Below are 19,606 nucleotides of genomic sequence, written 5' to 3'. Positions count from 1 at the left end.
CTCCAGGACTCTAGTCCTTGGTTTGTCAGAGGCAAGCTGGTGACTCTGGAATATTGTTTACCCTTTCCAGGTCTTGATTTCTCTTTTGGTACATTGGGCATATTACTCCTTGCCCAGCCTGCCTTACAGAATGGAAGTGTCAGGAGAATGATATTTAATTTGATATATTTTTAGGAGCATGATATTTTACCTAAGAGAAAATATTGTAGTGATGAATCAGACAGACTCAATTTCTAAAATTTTGCCACAAGAACATATATTTAAATTCACACACACAAAAAGATTAAAAGTAATAATAAGCTGCATCTCTCTGGGCTCTGTAAAATGGGAAACAAAAACTTGTAAACATATTATTTCAGTAGAACGTATGAAAAACCTTTGACCATCTATAAGTAAATCAAATCAAATTTTTAAAAAACATTTACTGAGCATCTTCTTTGGGACGGATGAGGAAATTGACTCAGAGGGTTTTAGTGACTTGCCTAACGGCACACAGGACCTGCAAAGGCTAAGAAAAGGCTGTCATGAAAGATTTCCACCAGCAACCCAGGAAGCACCTGACAGACAGGGCTGCAGAAGGGCCTGAGATGCTGGATCAGGAAGACCAAGCCCCCCAGTTCCAGTTTCCCTCTATCCTCCAGTCCCATAAAGGCCCAGGGTCTGTCCAAGTGTAGTGGAATGAGCATGCGGCCACAGATTCTATGGTCCAGAGTCAGCACCAGGGCCGACCTTAGGGGAGTCATGCACATCCCCTCTCAGCACAGGTTTCCCCTCCTCTGAACATGAACCTCAAGGCTGGCCAGGCTGTGGCTGTCAAGGGCCAATCAAGAGAGTATGTTAAAAAGTCTCTACCGCGGTATGCTCTGAGTTTGTTACCTTTCTTTACGTCTGGAAGACTGCGGGAAAGCAGGAGGAGCACTGTGTGGAGTTGAACAAGTGCACAATCTCTCTGGGCTTCTGAAAACAGTGAATGACTAGGACCAGGCCAGGTGATTTCTTACAGGTCCCCAGTAAGGGGCACAGGAGAAGCCACCACACATTGATGTTTCTCACCCTCCCTTCCCCTCTTTCGAAAAATAAATAAAAATTTAAAACAACAACAACAAAAGTGGGTGACTAGGACCAGGCCAGGTGATTTCTAAATTCCTTCCAGCGCCAAAAACAAACAAACAAAATAAACCCTGAAATTTCTTGGTGGTTCGATTCCGCCACAAACTCCACAAGTCACTCCCCTCCCGCCTGCCCCTATAGAGAGCAATCCCTTTAAGCCCAGGGCCTGCTCCGCCTGGGCCAATCACCGTCAACAAAAGTTCTTTAAGGCCCAAAGGAGGGAATTCAGTCGACAAGGGAGGCGGGGCAGGAGCGTGTCTCTCAGCCAATCAGAACTTCCCTAGCTCTGCTGCCCAATGGCAGGGTCGTAGAGAGGCGGGGCGGCTCCAGCTGTATGACAGCTGCCGGTACCAATGGGCAGGCCGCCCGCGGCCTATAAAAGTCCGCTGGCCTTGAAGTGACAAACTTTAAGGTCGGTAGGTCGTCGCCGCGGTAGGTGTGCCCTGGGATTGCCTCGCCATCGCTGCCGTCCAGTCCTTGCAGCCGCGCACCCCGCCTTGGCTCCGGCCCAGCCGCTCTCCCTTCCCTCCTCCTCTTAACCACCCCCGGTTTCTGCTGTCGGGGCCCCGGGACCGGGTTAATGATGCCGTCGGAGAGCGGAGCTGAGAGCCGGGACCCGGCGGCTGCGCAGGCTGGGGCGGCTGCGGCCTCGGCGGTGGCCATGGCCTCCCAGGCAGGCGGCGGCCCCGACCCGGAAGCCTCTTCGGCTTCCCTCGGACGGCACCTGAGTGGGCTGGGCTGGCCACAGGTGAAGCGGCTGGACGCGCTCCTGAGCCAGCCGATTCCCATTCACGGGCGCGGCAACTTCCCCACGTTGAGCGTGCAGCCCCGGCAGATCGTGCAGGTGAGAGGGCGCTGGGTGGGGGATCTGGGGTCTCTATCCTGAGTCTCTCGTGGCTGGAAGGACCCTGGACTCTGTTCCATTGGCTGGGCAGCTAGGGAAAATCAGATTCAGAGCGACAGAGGCTACAACAAAATCGCACAGCGTTAATGGTAGACCGCATCCCCTTACCCCTGCACCTCAGAGTTCCTCCCCTCTTGGTTTTCCCTTCCCCCGCCCCTGGGGAGCCCCGATTCCCCTCGGAATTCACCCAGGCTCTGGCTTGGGGAGGCGAACAGAATGAGGAGAGACTCGGCAGCTGGGAAAGAACAGTCTGCAAGGACAAAAATGCCAAGCAGCTCTGGGTGGGTAGGTGTGCCTTCTTGGGTCCAACATAGCTCTTTTCATCTCCAAATCGTCATTCCTGGGCCTCACTCCCACTCCTTCCCTCGCTCAAGGTTCTGGGGGCAGACTCTGCCCTGTGCTCCCACAGCCCTTGGATCAAGAGCCCCTTTGCTATGTGGAAGAGCCTAGAGGTCCTGACAAAGACCCCCTCTTAGATGGGGTTGTGACCAGAGGAGATCAAGCAACCAGGTCAGACCTGATGCCTGCATGCTGGAAGGCAACCTCAGGTGTCCAGGTTAGGTGTGTCTTCTCCTCCCCAAGTTGGAACTGAAGGTCAGCCCAGGTCACGAGCCCCACTTCTGTCCTGAGGAGCAGGAGAAGAAAATTCTGGCAACCCCTCTCCTCTTGCCCAGATTCCCTCTTCCCTTTACCTGACCTTCAGCAATCCTAAAGTTGCTCTTTCATCGGTATAGCCCAGGCACTGTCACGCTCTGTAATACTAGAATATGGTCATTGTTGTACCCATTTTATAGCTGGGTAAGGTAAGGCCCTAAAAGGGGAAGTGAGCTGCCTAAGACTACCTGCAGAAGTGAAAATCAAATGCAGAGATCCTTGGATATTCCCAGAAGCCACTGTTCAAGTGTTTCCACCCCTTCCCCAGCTCCCAGTATTCAACTTCTAAGTCTTATGAGACATCTTCTGATAGAAGAAACCAGAAATCAGCCAAAATTCCTGCACATTCCTGCCAGAGATGGACTTTCTGGAGCCACAGCTGACAAGCTAGGTGAAACCTTAGCTTCCACAGAAGGGGGGAGGGGTGCTCACTGGGGGATTTACCTTGCCCTCCCTCCCAAGGAATGGGAGGGGGTGGGGGCAGATTCTCCAGGGCTGACTCACCCACAGCCCAGTGGCACCTCACAGAGGCATTCCTCCGCTGCCACTGTCATGGAGTAATTAGGAAACCAGTTGAGGTTTTTCTCCCCAGGACAGTCAGGTCAACTTTGGGACCCCAACTGCTGTACCTCCAGGACTGTTGTCCCAGGCGTGGGGGAGGGAGTGGAGGAGCCCATTGTGGCAGCTCGCCCCTGCAAGAACAAGGGGTGCTCTGGAGAAGAAATACCTGCCCTTATCAATATGATCCAAACTGCCTTTACTAGTGCTGCTCTGTGCCAAGCCCTCTTTATAGTATGACTGGTACCCAGCCTTTCTGCTTTCCAGGTCCTCCCAGCCAGGTGGGGGAGACTGCAGGCCAATAGGAGCTGACTTTACAATGCAACGATAGTACAACCTCCTCCTCGACAAGGGTCAGAAACATCACAGAACAGGGAGCTGCCTGCTGTGGTGGGCAGGGGCAGCAGAGACTTCAGAGCTGGACTAGAGAGGTTGGACATCTGACTTTAGGACCTGTACTGTTGTCTGTTCCCTCTGCTGGGCCCCGTCTGTTTGATGGGGTTGGGTTAGACTGTTTTCCAACACCCTTTCTGGTTCTAGAATCCAAAAGGAACAGGTGCCTTCACCTGGCCTGTACAATTGCATCTGCAAGGGAGAAAGTCCATCTCCTGGCCGGAATCTTCAGCTGGCAGCTTCACAAGCTGGTGGGAATTTTGTGGTAGGGGCGCTGGGGGTACGTGGCATAGGCATTGGTTGTTGACTTTGAGCTTCTCCCCAGTGCTGAGTTGCCCCACAGTTCAAGAATTGGAATCTTTCTCCCTCTTTTCCCCACAAAGGTTTTACCTACAGCAGCAATTTAAGCACCTCGAGATGCTGTTCTTGCCTGTACCTGGGCTGGGGGGGCCCACTCTTTTGCAGGAAGCCGCCTGCCTTCTGGGAGGCCCGGTTCTAATTAAGCTCAGCCATATATTGGCTGTGTGACCTTGAATAAGTCCTTTGCCCAAGATCACAATCTTATCTCTCCACCTGCAGCCAGAGGGCTTGCTTTAGGTGGGTTTGAGGTTTTATTAGCCTGCTGTCTGGCGGCACCTACAGTTCCCTGCAGGTCTCAGCAGTGGCCTGGGAGCAGGAGTGGTTCTAGAGGAGGCCTTGCGCAGGAGAAAGGAGGGTGCAGCCACTGCCCCCTCCATGGCTGGCAAGTCTGATTCAGGAGACTCCAAGCTGCCCTGCAGTCTTTGGGTGTGGCAGTATCTGGGGACTGTCTGCCAAGCTGGCTGTAGTCACACCTGGGAAAGAGACAACAGCCTCTGTCTGGCTGACATAGCCAGCCCCGTGGCCTGACGCAGGCAATTTAACGAGGGTACTGCTACCTACTCACTAGGCCAGATGCCATGCCCTGGGGTGGGCATCAGCCTGGGAGCAGGAGTTGGCACTGAGTAAGGCTTAGTCAGCTCTAATGGTACTTGGGGAGGGGGCTGGTCTGCTCTGCAGGATGACAATTTCTTTGGCCCATTTCTCTCCTAGCTGCCAGGGTGCAGGTTAGAAGTCCCACAGGCTGGACTGCATCCACTCGCCCCTTACATCCAGCCTCCCCTCTCTGCCTAGCCAAGTCATTCCCCAACTCCCACCTTCCTGCTCCCCAACAACTCTGGCTCTGGGCTTCAGTGACTGGAAGCTTTGGCCTCACTCTGAAACTTTGAGGGAGGGAGGATGACCCTTAGGTTCTGGTCTTTGCTCCCTCTCAACCCTGGAATGGTAACATGGTAGAAAGAGGATTGACTTTGGAGTCAGTCATGCCTAAATTTGAAGGCACCTCTGCATGATCTTGGGCATGTGACTTTGCTCCTGGGAGCCTCAGTGTCCCCATCCAAAACTTGGAGATCATAAAGATCTATCCCCTATAAACTGGTGAGAAGGTCCAGTGCCTGGCACCCAATAGGTGCCTAACAAATATTCTACTTCCCCTCCCCCAGACAACCCCCTGCCCCCTGCAAGATTCGAATGGCCAGTTACCCCCAGCCACCCCCCTCACCCCTGCAAGATTCTGATGGCCAGTTACTCACCCCTCATAGCCATGACAATACCTTCCCGAAAGTCAAGGTCCTCCTCCCGGAAGCCTTTGTGGAGGGAGCCGCCCGCCTCAGATTGCCCCACTGCAGCTTGCCTTCTCAGCACTTGGGTGCATTCTTTGCAGTAATTCCCTGGGAGGTGAGGAAGGCATCCCCTCCACAGGTGCGCTGACTTGGCAGCAAGAGTTGCAGAATCACTCAGGGTAGGAATGCTGCCTGGTCACTTTCAGGGCAGTGTGTAAAGTTCTCTGGGTTGTGGAGAAAGCTGAGTGTTCAGCTCAGCTTCCCTCTTCTCCCCAAGTGATCCTAGGCCTGGGAAGACACCTCTGGTTAGAGGAACAGGTTCAAGAAGACTTGTAGGTTTACCTGTCATATGTTCCTGTGTCAGCAGGTGCGATCTGCTACATCTCTTCCCCCTTGGTGTGGAAAGCTTCCTGGGATCTTGACCCATCCCTTCTCCCAAGAGTGGAAACGGTCTGGGTCTGGGTTTTAACTTCCAGCCCTACAATTTCTGAATAGCTTCCTTTCTGAGCTATAGATATTTCACCACTATAAAGCCTCAGTTTCCTCATCTGTATAAGAATATAATATGTGCCTCATTGTGTCCTTGTAAAGATGAATTAAGATGATTATCTCAGAGTTAAAAGAGCATGCCTGGACTTGGCAATCCAAGTGACCTGAGTTCTAGTCTCAGCTCAGTCACTTGCTCACCATGGATGTGTTTACCCTCTGTGTGCCTCAGATCCCCCATCTATAAATTGGGGTAGTAATACTCAAACATAGCATTATTATGAGGAAAAATGTAATATTGTGTATGAACTGACAATTATGTCCCCAACACATTTGAGGAGTTAGCATCATGCCTGACCCAAAGCTAAGTATTTTACTTGCAGTTTTAGAGATGTAGAATAGCATAGTGGTTAAGGCGTGGACTCTGTCTGAGTTTAATTCCCAGCTCTGCATTCACCAGCTGGGTGACCATGGGCAAGTTACTTGACCCCTCTGTGCTCCCATTGGCCCATATGTAAAGTGCGGATAATAAAACTCACAGGGTTATTGTGAGAATTATGTGAATTTATATCCTAATGTATAAAGTGCTTAGATCAGTACCTGGCTTTTAGTAAATTCTATGCTTGTGTTTGTTATCATTATTGCTCTGCTTTCAGAGGCTTTGCTCCAACAGGCCACTCTCTAGCTTAGGAAATCGAGGCTTAGAGGGTTAAATGTCCTTCCAAAGGCACGACAGCTGATAAGTGGTCAACAGTGGTTGATGTTATTGTCACTATTACATGGAAGGCCATAGTAAACCTTGGGGACCCAGGCTCCTGACACCTCTCTTTCCTGCCGTCCCCTCCTCAGGTTGTCCGCAGCAGCCTGGAGGCACAGGGACTGCGCGTGCATAGCGTGCGGCTGCACGGCTCGGCTGCCAGCCATGTGCTGCACCCCGAGAATGGCCTGGGCTATAAGGACCTGGACCTAGTGTTCCGCGTGGACCTGCGCAGCGAGGCCTCCTTCCAGCTAACCAAGGAGGTGGTACTGGCCTGCCTGCTGGACTTCCTGCCCTCTGGTGTGAGCCGGGCCAAGATCACGCCACTCACACTCAAGGAGGCATACGTGCAGAAGCTGGTGAAAGTGTGCACAGATGCGGACCGCTGGAGCCTCATCTCTCTGTCCAACAAGAGTGGCAAGAACGTGGAGCTCAAATTTGTGGACTCAGTCAGGCGCCAGTTCGAGTTCAGCGTAGACTCCTTCCAGATCATCCTGGACTCCCTGCTGCTCTTTGGCCAGTGCTCATCCACGCCTATGTCTGAGACCTTCCATCCAACTGTGACAGGCGAGAGCCTGTACGGGGACTTCAACGAAGCCCTGGAGCACCTGCGGCACAGAGTCATCGCCACACGCAACCCCGAAGAGATCCGCGGCGGTGGCCTCCTCAAGTACTGCCACCTCCTGGTACGTGGCTTCCGACCACAGCCCAGCACCGATGTGCGTGCCCTGCAACGCTACATGTGCTCCCGCTTCTTCATCGACTTCCCGGACCTGGTGGAGCAGCAGCGCATGCTGGAGCGCTACCTGGAGGCCCACTTCAGCGGGGCCGACTCAGCCCGCCGCTATGCCTGCCTGGTGACATTGCACCAGGTGGTCAATGAGAGCACTGTGTGCCTCATGAACCATGAGCGCCGCCAGACGCTGGACCTCATCGCCACCATGGCGCTCCAGGCGCTGGCTGAGCAGGGCCCAGCTGCTGCTGCTGCCCTGGCCTGGCGCCCTCCAGGCCCCGATGGGGCTGTGCCCGCCACTGTCAACTACTATGTGACCCCTGTGCAGCCTCTGCTGGCCCGGGCCCACTCCTGCTATCCCACCTGGCTGCCATGTAACTGACTCAGACCCTGGCCAGGAGCGACTGGGCCTCCCCAGATGGAGTGGGGCCTCCAGGAGTGTGTGGAGGGTGCGTGGGGCGTGGTAGCTTCAGTGTTCATCATCTTGAATTGATTTCTATGGGCTAGAAAGGGCCTTTTTGGCTATGGCCAGCCTTCAGTGAGCCAGCAGCCTCCAAGGGCCTGCTGCCCACACAATGACTAAAATATGGTGCATTATGGGAACTAGTCACTTTGGGTCAGGCTGGGCCACTCACAGGGCCTGGTGGTCGAACCTGGCTAATCAATGCGGGGAGGGAAGGTGAGGCATGAGGCAGATCCACGGAGAGGGATATGTTTGGCCCAGTCCCCTAACACTCCTATCCTCAGCTGTCAAGGTGTGAGGTGAGCAGGCACCAAGTGGCCTGGGGTGGTACACACGCCATGACCTTTCTAGGGTGTTGCTTCCTTCCCCAATGTCATGAGGAATACTCCTGCCTGGGAGCTTGTTCTAGGAGGGGCCTAAAGTGGCCACAGTCAAGTGTTCCCACCCCACTGGCCTGGTTACAGGGTCCTCACTTAGGGGGGGAGAGCCACACCCCGCCTCCTGTTACTGTTTTGCACTCTTAACACTTGTCAATAAAAATTGTCTACACTGAGCTGAGCACCATGCTTTCTCCTGGGAGAAGGATCTTCTATGACATGGGGGCTGTTGCTGCCTCCCCCAGCCTGAGTCTGGCTTATATTGTGGGAGGGGACAATGAGGGGTGGGTGTCTGAGTCCTGGGTTGTGGCTGGGGAAATACCCCTTCTTCCCTCAGCACCAATCCCAGCTGATAGCTGTGCTAAAGCTCATGTCTATGCACATGACTTGCGCCTGCACGTTGTCTCAGCAAGTCTCTTGTTCAGGAGTAAACATTTCAGCTCTGATCAGTGTTACTCGGTTGGGCATTGTCCTGCAAAGTGAGAGGTCGGTCACCAGTTCGATTCCAGGTCAGGGCGCATGCCTAAGTTGTAGGTTTGGTCCCAGGTTGGGGTGTATGTGAGAAGCAACCGATCAGTGTTTCTCTTTCTCTCTCCCTTGCCATCTCTCTCTAAAAAAAAATAAATAAACATTTCATTGTTTCCACCCTAGAGTCCTAGTGACCCTGGACCTGGCCTCGCGCTGTGGTGCTCAGGGCTGCTTGACTCCGTCTCTGCCCACCCTACCCATCCCTTCCCAGGAAGCAGGTGGAGAACAAGCTGGGCGAATCCAGAGTGGAGATTCCCCCAGTAGTGGCAGCTAAGACTGGGAGATTTCTAGGGTCCCCCAGGGCCAGAGCCCAGTTTTGGGCTCCCTATCTGGGAGAGATTCCCTCAATCCTCTGGCTCACTCCTAAATGCCAATGAGCACATTCCAACTGTTCTAAGCAGGTCTCTTCTTTCCAAACCCACCTGGGGCCATATCAGGTTGTCTCGGACTGAATGTCAAGCTCACAGGGAGCTGTTCCCTCTGGGCATCAGCCAGTCATGGTCCTGATTGCTTCCCTCCCTGCTGTTTACCTGGTTGCTTTGATCCCAGGATTGCAAAGCCTTTAACACATTCAGCCTCATTAGTGGCTTCTGAAGTGGTGGCTTTGATGGCTTCAGCCAGGGTGAGAAAAACAAGGCCACAGAGGAGACCCTAGGTCACCTGAATAAGTCCAGCCGCCTCACCTGCTCAATGGGTCCCTGCTGGGCTCAAAATGGCTAGGAGGGTGAGCTTTCTTTGCTTAGTGACTAAAAATAGTCCCCACCTTCACTCTGCCTATGCCCATCCAGCTAGGGTCCTGGGAGGCACTAGGTTTATCCCAGCTCCTGATTTGGGCACATAGGGGTTGCTCACAGTGTAAGCACACTGGCTTAGCTTGTTAGGGTAGGGAGAGGGCTTCGCCTGGATATGCTTGTTTCAGAGAGTAAGAAAGCCAGGAACCCATGGTACATACATGTGTGTATACCCACATTCAGCCCACGGTGAGCCAGCTACCCTTCTAGTGGTTGGGAATATGTCAGCAAACCCAAGGCCAAGATCTCTGCCCTCTTAAAGATTATATTCTAAAAGAATAGACAGGAAAGAAACAATTATATAGTCTTAAAAGGTCAGTGATGCTCAAAAATATATTGATACATAACAGAGTAAGGGATTGAAATAGCTTGAGTTTACAATTTTTAACAGAAGTCAGGGTGGACCTCGTTGAAAGTGTGACATTTGACTGCACAGATTAAAGGTGGTGGGAAGCAAGCCATGCGGATGTCTGGGGCAAGAGCGTTCGTGCAGAGGGAACTTGTCTGACAACGTACGCATGCTCCCCGCAGGCATGTCTGGGGAGGGTGCGTGTCCAGCTGGCCTTTGCAGGTGCATGTGCTCCCTGCTGTCCATAGGCAACCCGCATGGGTGCGAGAAGCAGGAGGGACTGAGACAGGAGTCCCAGGAACACTACCGCTTCTAGAGTGTTTTACTGCAGGCCAACACAATGCTAATATCTTCCTGATCATTACCTCTCATCTTCACAACTCCACGAGAGAGCGAGGATTATCTCCATGTTAGAGACCAGGAAACTAATGCCAGAGAGATCAGAGAAGTTTGACTCCAAAGCCATTGCTGTTAAACCCTGCACCATCCTGCCCCTACACTCACTTCCCATGGACGAGCATGACAGTATGGTTTCTATACCTGTATGTGACACAGATGAGTTTGTATTCCCGTGCCATTTGCCATTTTATGTACGACTATGGCAGAGTGTAGCAGTGTGACAAGATGCACATTTTCTTGACGTGCATGTGACAACAGCCATGACTTGTGGTGAGTACGTCAGGGGCCCATGGTGACAACAGGTGTGCCTTGGTGACAAACCAGGGGGCCATGGTGACAAACAGGTGGGTATGTTTGGGGTGGTGTAGTGGGTGTGAGAAAAACACTGATTCAGGGGCTGGCACTGTTTGTCGTGGACAATTCCTGCAACCATCTAAGATGCCGAGGCAGGCAGGAATCAAGAAGTGGAAATCAGCAAGCCAGAGAGGGGAAGGGTGGGGAGGGAAAGCCTCCATCCCCCACCCGCCACCCCCAACCCCACAGTGCTTTCCAAGCCACAGTCCACCCACCCATTATGTCCACAGCAGGTGGGAGAACTCCAGAGAGGGAAAGAAGCATTGCTGTAAACATCAGGGAACGGAAGATGCAAGCCCCCTAGCCCACCCCAGGCAATGTTGGCCCTCTAGACCCACTATGCACCCTACTCCCTGCTCTGTGCCCTGAGGAGGGTGACCTCTAGGGACTTTACATCAATGACTCCCTTGTTCCCTGCCTTCCTGTTGGGTTTGGCCAATGAGAGACCCTAGCAGGAAACTGGAGGAAAATGGGGTATTTATTCTCCTGCTCCATCCCCCACCAGGTTGTCATGGTTGGCTCTCTCTCAATCAAAGGCTGCTGTTCCTGGCAGGGACCCTCTCTACACAGCTGTCCACCCATCCCTTCGCCCTTCCCTCTCCTCCCCTTCCTCCCTTTAGGCCCAGGAGCTGTAAAGGCTTCCCACTCCTACTATCCCCTGAGAGCTGCACCATCCCTTGTTAGTTTCTTAAGCCCCCGTCTTTGGAAATAGTCCCTTTTAAATGTTCTCCTAGTGTGAGTGAGCCCGGTCTCCTGCTGTGACCTGACTGACAAACAGGTCCATACAGTCACCAGCACAGTCATGCTGCCATGTTATCACAAACATGGACGACCTCCCTCCCAGTCATCCGGTGTCACACGTACATTCCCCTCGCCTAACTTCCTCATCACAGCCTCAATCAGGGAAGACTTCCTGGAAAGGGTCAGCTTTGAACCAGGTAAACAGAGAAATCAGTCTACAAATCAGTCAATGGTCCCGAGACTGCCAAATGAAACTAAACAGAAGCTGCCAACTTAAAGAGCAGGGACGGACACATAGAAGAAAGGAGGCAAGGACACTGGCAAAGTAAACCTTAAAACCACATGTGTTTGTCTTACAGTATTGAAATTTATTCTTCCTGAATGTATGAATCAGGGGACTGACTCAATACACATTCATTTTGCAGAATTCTACAAGTTCTGGATTGTATGTGAGTAAATATGGTTCCCTTCCTTCTATTATCAAGCTATTTGAATAAGCGTGGTTCCTTTTCTCATTTAAAACTTTGCTGAGAATTTTTATGTGGCCACTACCTCTTTTTGAAAAAGAGGTGTGTCGCCCCAGGGGCCAGAGCTGATCACCTTTCTGCGGGCCACAGGCACCCTCCCACATGGACAGGGCAAGGACAGTGAATGAGGAAGACAGGGATTCCTCAAACCGGTTTCCCTCAAACAGGTCCCCAAACTATTGTTAAGCTGAGAAGCAATGGCAGCTACCAAGCTGCACTGTGACTTAAGAATGATGACATTTTTAAAAGAAATCCTTTCCACTTTCATGTTGCAAATGCTCACTGCACTCTTAAATAATCTGATTGTGTCTCACGGACCTGTAGAAACACTTCCAACTGTACAGCGTAAGCCAAAGTCAAATGTGGCATACATAAAGAAATTCACAGTACAGGCAACTCCCCCAGAATCCAACCCCTTGCCTCTGTAAACAAAGGGCTTGTATGAAGTGAGGAGGGCTCAGCTGTGTAGGGTCGACTGAAGAGGTCTTCCTGGAGGAGGTGCTCAGGGAAGGAACAGAATCCAGGAGTTCAGATCCATAGAGTGGAGGCTCTGAGTTACTGGGAGGAGCTGGAGAGAACAATTTTAAGAGCTTCAATTACCTCCTTCCCACAGCCACCCAGCCCCACCCAAACACTTGGACATCTACCTCCTTAAGAGGGGCCATTACAGAGAGAAGGTGCTGGGGCAATTATGGACCTGGGCTCCACTGACTCCCACCCTGGAAGAGGTGGGGGGCTCCTGGGGTAACCAGAGGTTCTCTTGGGCCTTTGTCCTTGGCTGGGATCCCCACTGGTCTGAGCAGCTGGAATGGAATGTTCCTGGGATGAAAAGGCTGCTCCTTCCTCCACCTCTCCCCTTATGGAATTCCCTAGGCCCTGATGGGGGTAGAGGGGGACCGTTCCGGGGATTCCTGATATGGCGATGCTCTGGAGAAGCGAAGGCCCACACTGCCTGGGGGCTATGTCCGGGCAGCCGGCCCTAAGCTGGCCAGATCCGTTCCATTACACACTTACAGACTTCCACTATGTGCTGGGCACTGAGTGTGACCCCTCATTTAATACTCAGAGGCTATCTCCTCTCCAGATGCCCAAAACACATGCATGTGTGCACGCGCGCACACACAGAAAAGAAACTGGTTTAAGGGAGAAGGTAAGTTATTTGCCCAAGGTCTCCCAGCTGAGAAGTTCCAGGCCAGGACAGAATCCCAGGTCTGTCTTGTTGCCAGCCTGGGGCACTTCATGCCCCACCATGGAGCCTATCATTCTCCTCCTCTGCCACCCCAGGCTCTTTGCTGTCTTTGGCACCAAACATCCCAGCCCAGGTGTGCAGGGAGGAGGCAGCCCTCTAAGGCAGCTGCAGGCCCTCAACATCACTGGCCTGCCCTTGCCTGAAACCAGGCGTGCTGACTCAGCCTGACTCACCAACCCCCTTCCCCCAGTCAGCCAGGCTGGGGAGCCAGCCTCTGGGGGTGTGCCTAGACCTTGGGGAGTAGCACCTTCTGCTACCCCTCCAACATCTTATCACATCACTCTCAAAACCAAGGACCAGGGATCACTGGACCCAGATATAAAGGTGAAAGCCCAGAAATCCCCCACATTCACCTTGTAAATGAAAAGCCACATAGTGAAATGTTTAAGGCATCTCTCACTTATAGGTTCCATGTCCCTGGACAAGTCACCTGTTCTCCCTGATCCTGTTTCCTCATCTGTGGAAATGAGAATAACCCCTACGAATAGCTGAGAGGATTGAAACAGATAATGGGTGTAAAGTGCTTAGCACAGTGCCTGGCACGGAATTCATTAATATATCATTCCAGAGCCAAGGATTCCCTTCCCCCATGACTGCTGGCCAGGGTGCAGCTGGTCAGGACTAATGGGGGAAGAAATAAATAGGCTGGGGATCTTCCAGCTCCCCCAAACAAGTCCTTCCCTGCTGGCTGTAAAGAGCCTATCCTTCAGCTCTGAGGAGCCTGGGCCCCAGGGCTTTTCTCCAGAGCCAGCTGTCAGGGAAAAGGAGCCGCCTGAAGACTGCCCATTTGCAGGCTTGGAGCACCTGAGCCAGGACCTGTTGCTTCAGCCTAATCTCTAGGAAGCCACCTTGGTCCCCAGGTGGCAGGGGGAGGGGGTGTTCTGGTCATGTATCAGTGTAACAAGTCGTTGAGAAGCCAGAAACTCGGGCTTTTACATTTACTCAAATGGTGATCACCAACAGGGGCAGCCTCTTTCCAGGAAAGTGTCCTGACGGACCTTCTCGCAGGGCCTGGGGACCAGCCCAACCAAAAGACTTCCTTTGGGCCCCTTCTCTTAAGTGACCTCCCCTAACCGATCTTCTGCCAAACACTTAAAACTCAAGGCCTAGGATGCCCTACCGCTGCCAGGAAGAGGCTGGATCTGGGGGCGGGGATACTGGGAGCCCAGTTGCTCCAGGCAACGCCCAGTGCCCCAGGAAGCAGCCCCACACTGCCCTCTGGTGGTGCCACCCAGAGACTTGAGAGCTACCCTCTCTAGCCATCCAAGAGAGGGAAGGGGCTTATCCAAGGAAGGGACAGGTCCCAGACTAGAACCCCGAACTGGTTCCCCAGCCCCAGGCACTATTCTGAAGAAAGGCTCCAGTTCCCCTATTTCCCTTTGCTGAGATCCCAGATTCACTGGTGGTCATCATTGGCCTCAGTGCACAGGTCCAGTCCCCAGGATGGGGGCCATCAAGAAAGTGTTCAGGAAGTCGTGGGGGGGGGGGGTCAGTTTCCTGATCAGGGACGACAGTTATTTGTGAAGGCCTGAAAACAGCCCTCCAACACGAACAACCCAGCCCCCCAGAAGGTCCACTGGGATGGTGACCATCAGGAAAGGCTGCCTACAGGGCCAGGAGACACAAAGCCTTAAAGGGAGACCCTTTAATTCAGTGCTGCTTCTTGAGCCCCCAAGACTAGGTAGATATCAATGTTTGTTGACTGAGGAGAAAATGGAGCTTTGTAGAGGGGGCCCTGGGCTGAGGGGTAGTGGGCAGAGCACTGAACTGAGCGCTGGGATTCAAGCCACTAAGTGCTGGGTGCCCTGGCCAAGGCCCTTGGTGAGAGCAGTGGGACATCTGGAAGCAAAGGGAGGACACAGAGCTGCCTGCAGCACTAGGACCAATTTTCGTTTCCTACACACATACACTTTCTCCACCAAGAGTCATCTCTTAATTCCTCAACCCCACCCCTACCTCCAAAATAGGACAAAGCTGATTACCAATAAATCCCAGAGAAAGGCGAAATTGTGATGGCACAGAGCACTTTACACCATTAGCTAAAAGCTTCTCTGGACCAAGTGTCCTTCTTTCGTGCAACCCAGAAAACAAACAGTTCTGGCTGCAGCCCAACACTGCGCCAAAACTCCTCACTGTGCCCCTCCCCCCACCGAAAGTCCTCGACCTTTCTGGGCCCCTAGAACCCAAATGACCCAAGTAGCTTCAGAAGGTTCTCCTCTCCAGGGAGGCCAGAGGATGCCAGGGCTACGCACTGTTTTCCTGGTGCCCAAGCGCTCCTCAGTCTCTGTGACCTCCTCCTGCACTTCCCTTCCCCAGCTAAGAATGGGTTCAGGAAGGTCTGGCTGTTCACTGAGAAACCAGCTAAAAAGTTTGGTACCTGGGAAGAGGAAGAGTTGATGGGGGAGGGTCAGGGGAGGGCCCCTGGGGCTCGGCCTTTCAGAGCAGCACAACCAACCCTCGGGACTCTAGGGCTAAACCAGATTCCCTTGACTCTGCCATCCTCATCCTACCCCTCCTCCTGGTTTCCAAGCCTTGACCGGAGGAGGGACAGCTATGTTCAGAGAGAAAATGAGGAAAGCAGCCCGAAGAGGGAAAGGAGTTGTTTTAGGTTACACAGCAGACAAATTGGACGTCAGTTCTCTCTAGCCCCTGCCCCTGGGCAGGGAAGACACTAAGAGAAGGCCTGGGATCTAGTTCTGTCCCTTTGCTAGTATGTGACCTTGCCACTCCGCAAAATGAGGACTTTAAATTAGCTCCTGGCTCCACCAGCAAAAATACTGCCTCTTTTTAAGTGTGATTTAATAGAATAAAACATTCTTCCGTAACCCATGGGAGAAGAAGACAGATCTCTGCCCTGTGTTAACCTCACTACAGCCCTTCCAGGAGGTGAAGATACCCATTTCACAGACTGAAAAGTAAGGCTGCCGTCAACTCAGCTGGTGAGCAGCAAGCAAAGCACCAGTGACTCTGTTCACAGCTGAGTGGGGGAAGGGGACGAGGAGCCTGAAGGGCATGTCCACAGGAAGAGAAGCAGATCTCATTTCAGGTCTGGCCCCTTAAGGCCCCCTTTCCAGAAGCCAATGGCATACCTGCCCCCTTGGGGGCCTGTTAAAAGATGTCACCTGGCTCCATCCCTGGTAGAGCCATCTTAGAGACACGTTGGGTGGGGGGGGGCCCTAGGAGAGCAGGTGAGGCTTTAGGCAGATGCCAAATACTGGTTATCTAAGTAAGACTGTACTCTGAGCAAAGCTACATAAGAAAAAAAAAATCTGGAAGATCTTAAGTATAAGTATTATGGGGGGTGTGTGTGTGGGGGGGGGGAATCCTCAATTTCTCCGGGATTCCATCTCCTCAAATGGGAAACAGGGTCTTAGAAGAGAACTCAGTGGTGCATTGCTGTACCGGCCCCCACCCCATCTTGGGATTTCACTATTCCGTCAGCCCAAAGGTACGGAGGTAGGAGTTGCCAGAAAACCGCAGCCTCAAGGGCAAGACTCTTCTTACAGCCCCAAGAGGCTCAGGAGAGTCAACGCAGGTGCCGGGAGGAGGGGAGGGTGCTGCGTCAGTGCAGCAAGCTCCAATTAGTAAAAGTTTGCTGGCAAAGCCTCCTGAGGTCTGCGCACCCTCAATTTGTCCAGCTCTATAATGGGGACTTGGTGTTACCGCCTCACTTCCCAAGAGGTCTGGGAAAGGCAGCAACAGAAAAGAGACAGCTTTATTAGGGACCCAGCAGACTGCAGAAGCCCCAAGGAAAGGAGGTCCTGGTCCCTGCACCATCCCTCTCCGCCCCTTGGATGCACCAGCCACTAAGACCGCACCTCAGCCTACTTTACTGGTCCCCTGGCCCCCCGACTGTCTCTTCTTGTGGTCAGTCCATCCATCCGCGTCCGTGACGCCGTTCATCCAGCCGACGTCCGCAATCCTTCGTGGGCACCTCGGCGACAGCCTGTTGAGGGGAGCCAGGGGTCGCGGCGCTGCGGTCAGCGCTGTGGGGAGGCGGGGCCGCGGGGCGGGCTTCGGCGGAAGGGCGAGTCCGGCTCGGGGCCGTGGCCCCGCCGCAGGCGTCCGGTGCCCCAGGGTACGCAGCTACCCAGACCCAGCGCGGAGGCGAGCAGCGCGGGTGGGCGGCCGCGGCGGCCGCGACGCGAGCCCTTCTTGAGGCGCGACCCGTGCGCCGCCAGGTAGAGCTCGGCCTGAGCCACGCCACCGCTCAGGCGGCCCAGGCTCTCGGCGCGGTGCGCCAGACGCAGCTCGGCCGCCAAGAAGACGCGGTGCAGCTGCAGCACGCGGCTCTCCAGCTCCGACACTAGGCGCCGGCGGCCTTCCACCTCCAGCAGTCGCCGCCGCGCCTCGGCCAGCTCCAGTGCGCGGCCCCCTGCCCCCGCCGCGCCCTGGCCGCCGCCCGCGCCCACTGCCGGTCCGGTGCCCCCCGCACCTCCGTCAGCGCTCTGGCGCCAGCGCTGCAGCTCCAGCCCCTCGGCCGAACCCACCGACGCCGCGGTCGCCCCTGGCAGAGGCGAGGCCTGAGTCGGGGTAGGGGTCGGGGTCAAGGGCGGCGTTGGGGGCGGGGGCTGAGGGGATGGCAGGGGCTCCCGGGGCGGCAGCGGCGGAGACCCGGGTTCCACCGTCCCTTCCTGGGTCCCCGGGCCGCAGGCGCTGATGCGGCAGCCCGGCATCCCCCGCCCCCGCCCCGCGGCGGTCTGCAAAGCGCTGTCGGCAGGTTCGGCCCGCTGCACCCGCGAGGTGAAGGACGGACGCAAACGACGCAACAACTGTGGCCGCAGCCCCCGCGCCAGCGCTTAGCCGGCGGCCGGTGCCTCTTATAGAACACGGGGCGGAGCGATAGACAGCACAGCCAATCAAAGGCTGTCATGCCCTGACACCGCCTTCTCTGCCCCGCCTGTGCAGGACATTGCCCACACCCTTCAGGTCCTTCGTCCTGCTGTCTTGCTAGAACAACCGGTCTCCATTCACCTCCCCCCAAATTTTGGGTGGAAAGAGGACCGTATCTTCGCTGGTTTGGCCCCTGATCATAAACTCTGGTAGTTGGTGCTTAGAAATCATGGATTCCAGTCTCCACTTAGAGGGGGTTTTGCCTGAAGCCACACTCTGTGAGAGTCCTTGCATAGTGCTCCTTCCCATACTGCACCCCTTGGTCCAATCGGTTCTGCCTGGTCTCCTGGACCACAAGGCTCACCAGGAACCCCTTCTCCAATCTCTCTGGGTGCGGGGTAACTCAGGACACGGCGCCTCCACGACCTCAGAGAACAGATGGCTGCCTGGCCAGCAGCCATAAGGAATGAGGAAAACAGTCTGTATATGGATGTCTCAGCCTTCTCAAGGCCCCTCTGTCTCAAGGCTCCCGTGTTTATCATGAAAGTGTAGAATTTGCACACGCTCCTCCCTCCCTAACCCTATAAGAAGCATCAAGGCTGGGTGCAGGGCACAGGCTTTCTCACACCGATCCACTGCCATTGGTGGACTCCCCTGTAAAATGAATAATAAACGGCATGTCCACAGCGTGTCCACATCTGCTGGTCCTCCGGGTGGTTTTTCCGGAATATCATGAACACAAGTGCAGCTCCTCAGTTTGGAGCTCCAGTGTGACACTGGAGCAGCGAGAGCTTAACACAGAGGGGCGACTGGCGTCCTGGGTCCTGGTGGCAATCTGATCCTGTTGGTTCCCCACCAGGCAGGCCCGTGGCATGCAGGACTAGAGCGCTGCCACTGAGTCTGGCCCAGCTTCATCAAATCTTGATGGACCCCCCAGAGGAGCCCTGAACCACGTGGTCTGCAAAAGTCTTTCCACACCCTTGCTCCTCCCAGTGGATGTCCCCACACCTTTACACAGAGGGGAAACACACCCAGAAGGTAGCAGTGGTGCCTTCCCCAAGGTCAATGGCAGATCTGTTGCTGAATTTGAACCACTGAATGGAACCAGCTCAGCCATTCATGCCCTCTGGAGGCTCAGATACCTGGGTCTGCTGTCATTGGGGAGGACCTTAACTGGGACCTTGTCAACCTGGCAAAATGATGGAATGGAGCCACGTCCATTTTCCCCGCAACAGAAATGACCCTGTCATACCCTCTCCAAACACTGGCTCAGACCACAGGGTCCTGCCTCAGTTTCTATCCCTTTGAAAGTGCCATCAGAGGTGGAAGGTCTCTGATCGGCAGAGCAGAGGCTGGAGGGTCAGAAACTAGTTCATACAACTGGGAACTGTAGCCAGCCCTGGGCTCCAGGGGACTTGCTAAAAGCGTGGCCAGTGTGATTACTGCCTCAGCCTGACGACAGGCAAATGCGGGAACTGCGCTGGCTTGATGTGGAGGAGGACAAGGCTGAAGCCTCCCCCTCCATGGTTGCGAAGTGCTTTCAGGTGTCTTAGATTGAGTGATTGGGACTCGTGGGCGAGCCAGCTGGGCTCCTGGGAGGCAGCTCAGAAGAGGAGGGAGAGGTCCAAGAAGGGGCCAGGCTCAGTGAAAAGGGAGGGAGGAAGACTTAGAAGGAGGGAGTGAAGGGGAGAGTGTTCAACAACAGAAGTGGTGGAGGTGCAGCGGAGGGGGAGCTGGGCGCTCAGTGAGTGCAAGACAAG

General features: G+C 54.3%; 2 protein-coding genes across 2 annotated transcripts; one reads left to right on the top strand and one right to left on the bottom strand.

Annotated features, from left to right (window-relative positions):
- Window positions 1-1,690: 1,690 nt before the first annotated feature.
- TENT5B (terminal nucleotidyltransferase 5B) lies at window positions 1,691-8,159 on the top strand. Its single transcript, XM_054571500.1, has 2 exons — window positions 1,691-1,954; window positions 6,595-8,159. Exons 1-2 carry the CDS (start codon window positions 1,691-1,693, stop codon window positions 7,615-7,617), a joined length of 1,287 nt encoding a protein of 428 aa, XP_054427475.1. The 3' UTR covers window positions 7,618-8,159.
- A 3,457-nt stretch (window positions 8,160-11,616) lies between these two features.
- Window positions 11,617-17,801, bottom strand: TRNP1 (TMF1 regulated nuclear protein 1). The gene is made up of 2 exons (XM_054571499.1): window positions 16,832-17,801; window positions 11,617-12,332 (listed from the first exon to the last, which is right to left on the bottom strand). Exon 1 carries the CDS (start codon window positions 17,687-17,689, stop codon window positions 16,994-16,996), a length of 696 nt encoding a protein of 231 aa, XP_054427474.1. The 5' UTR covers window positions 17,690-17,801; the 3' UTR covers window positions 11,617-12,332; window positions 16,832-16,993.
- Window positions 17,802-19,606: the final 1,805 nt, after the last annotated feature.

Source organism: Pteronotus mesoamericanus, unplaced genomic scaffold (assembly GCF_021234165.1).
Source record: "Pteronotus mesoamericanus isolate MK-2021 breed Mesoamerican mustached bat unplaced genomic scaffold, CSHL_Meso_final contig_221, whole genome shotgun sequence".
NCBI classification, from domain to species: Eukaryota; Metazoa; Chordata; class Mammalia; order Chiroptera; family Mormoopidae; genus Pteronotus; species Pteronotus mesoamericanus.
This window is presented reverse-complemented; position numbering and strand designations above follow the sequence as displayed.

Coding starts and splice junctions, on each gene's coding strand:
- TENT5B (XM_054571500.1), top strand. CDS start 1,691: ATGATGCCGTCGGAGAGCGGAGCTGAGAGCCGGGACCCGGCGGCTGCG. Junction 1,955..6,594: donor AGCCCCGGCAGATCGTGCAG/GTGAGAGGGCGC, acceptor TCCCCTCCTCAG/GTTGTCCGCAGCAGCCTGGA.
- TRNP1 (XM_054571499.1), bottom strand. CDS start 17,689: ATGCCGGGCTGCCGCATCAGCGCCTGCGGCCCGGGGACCCAGGAAGGG.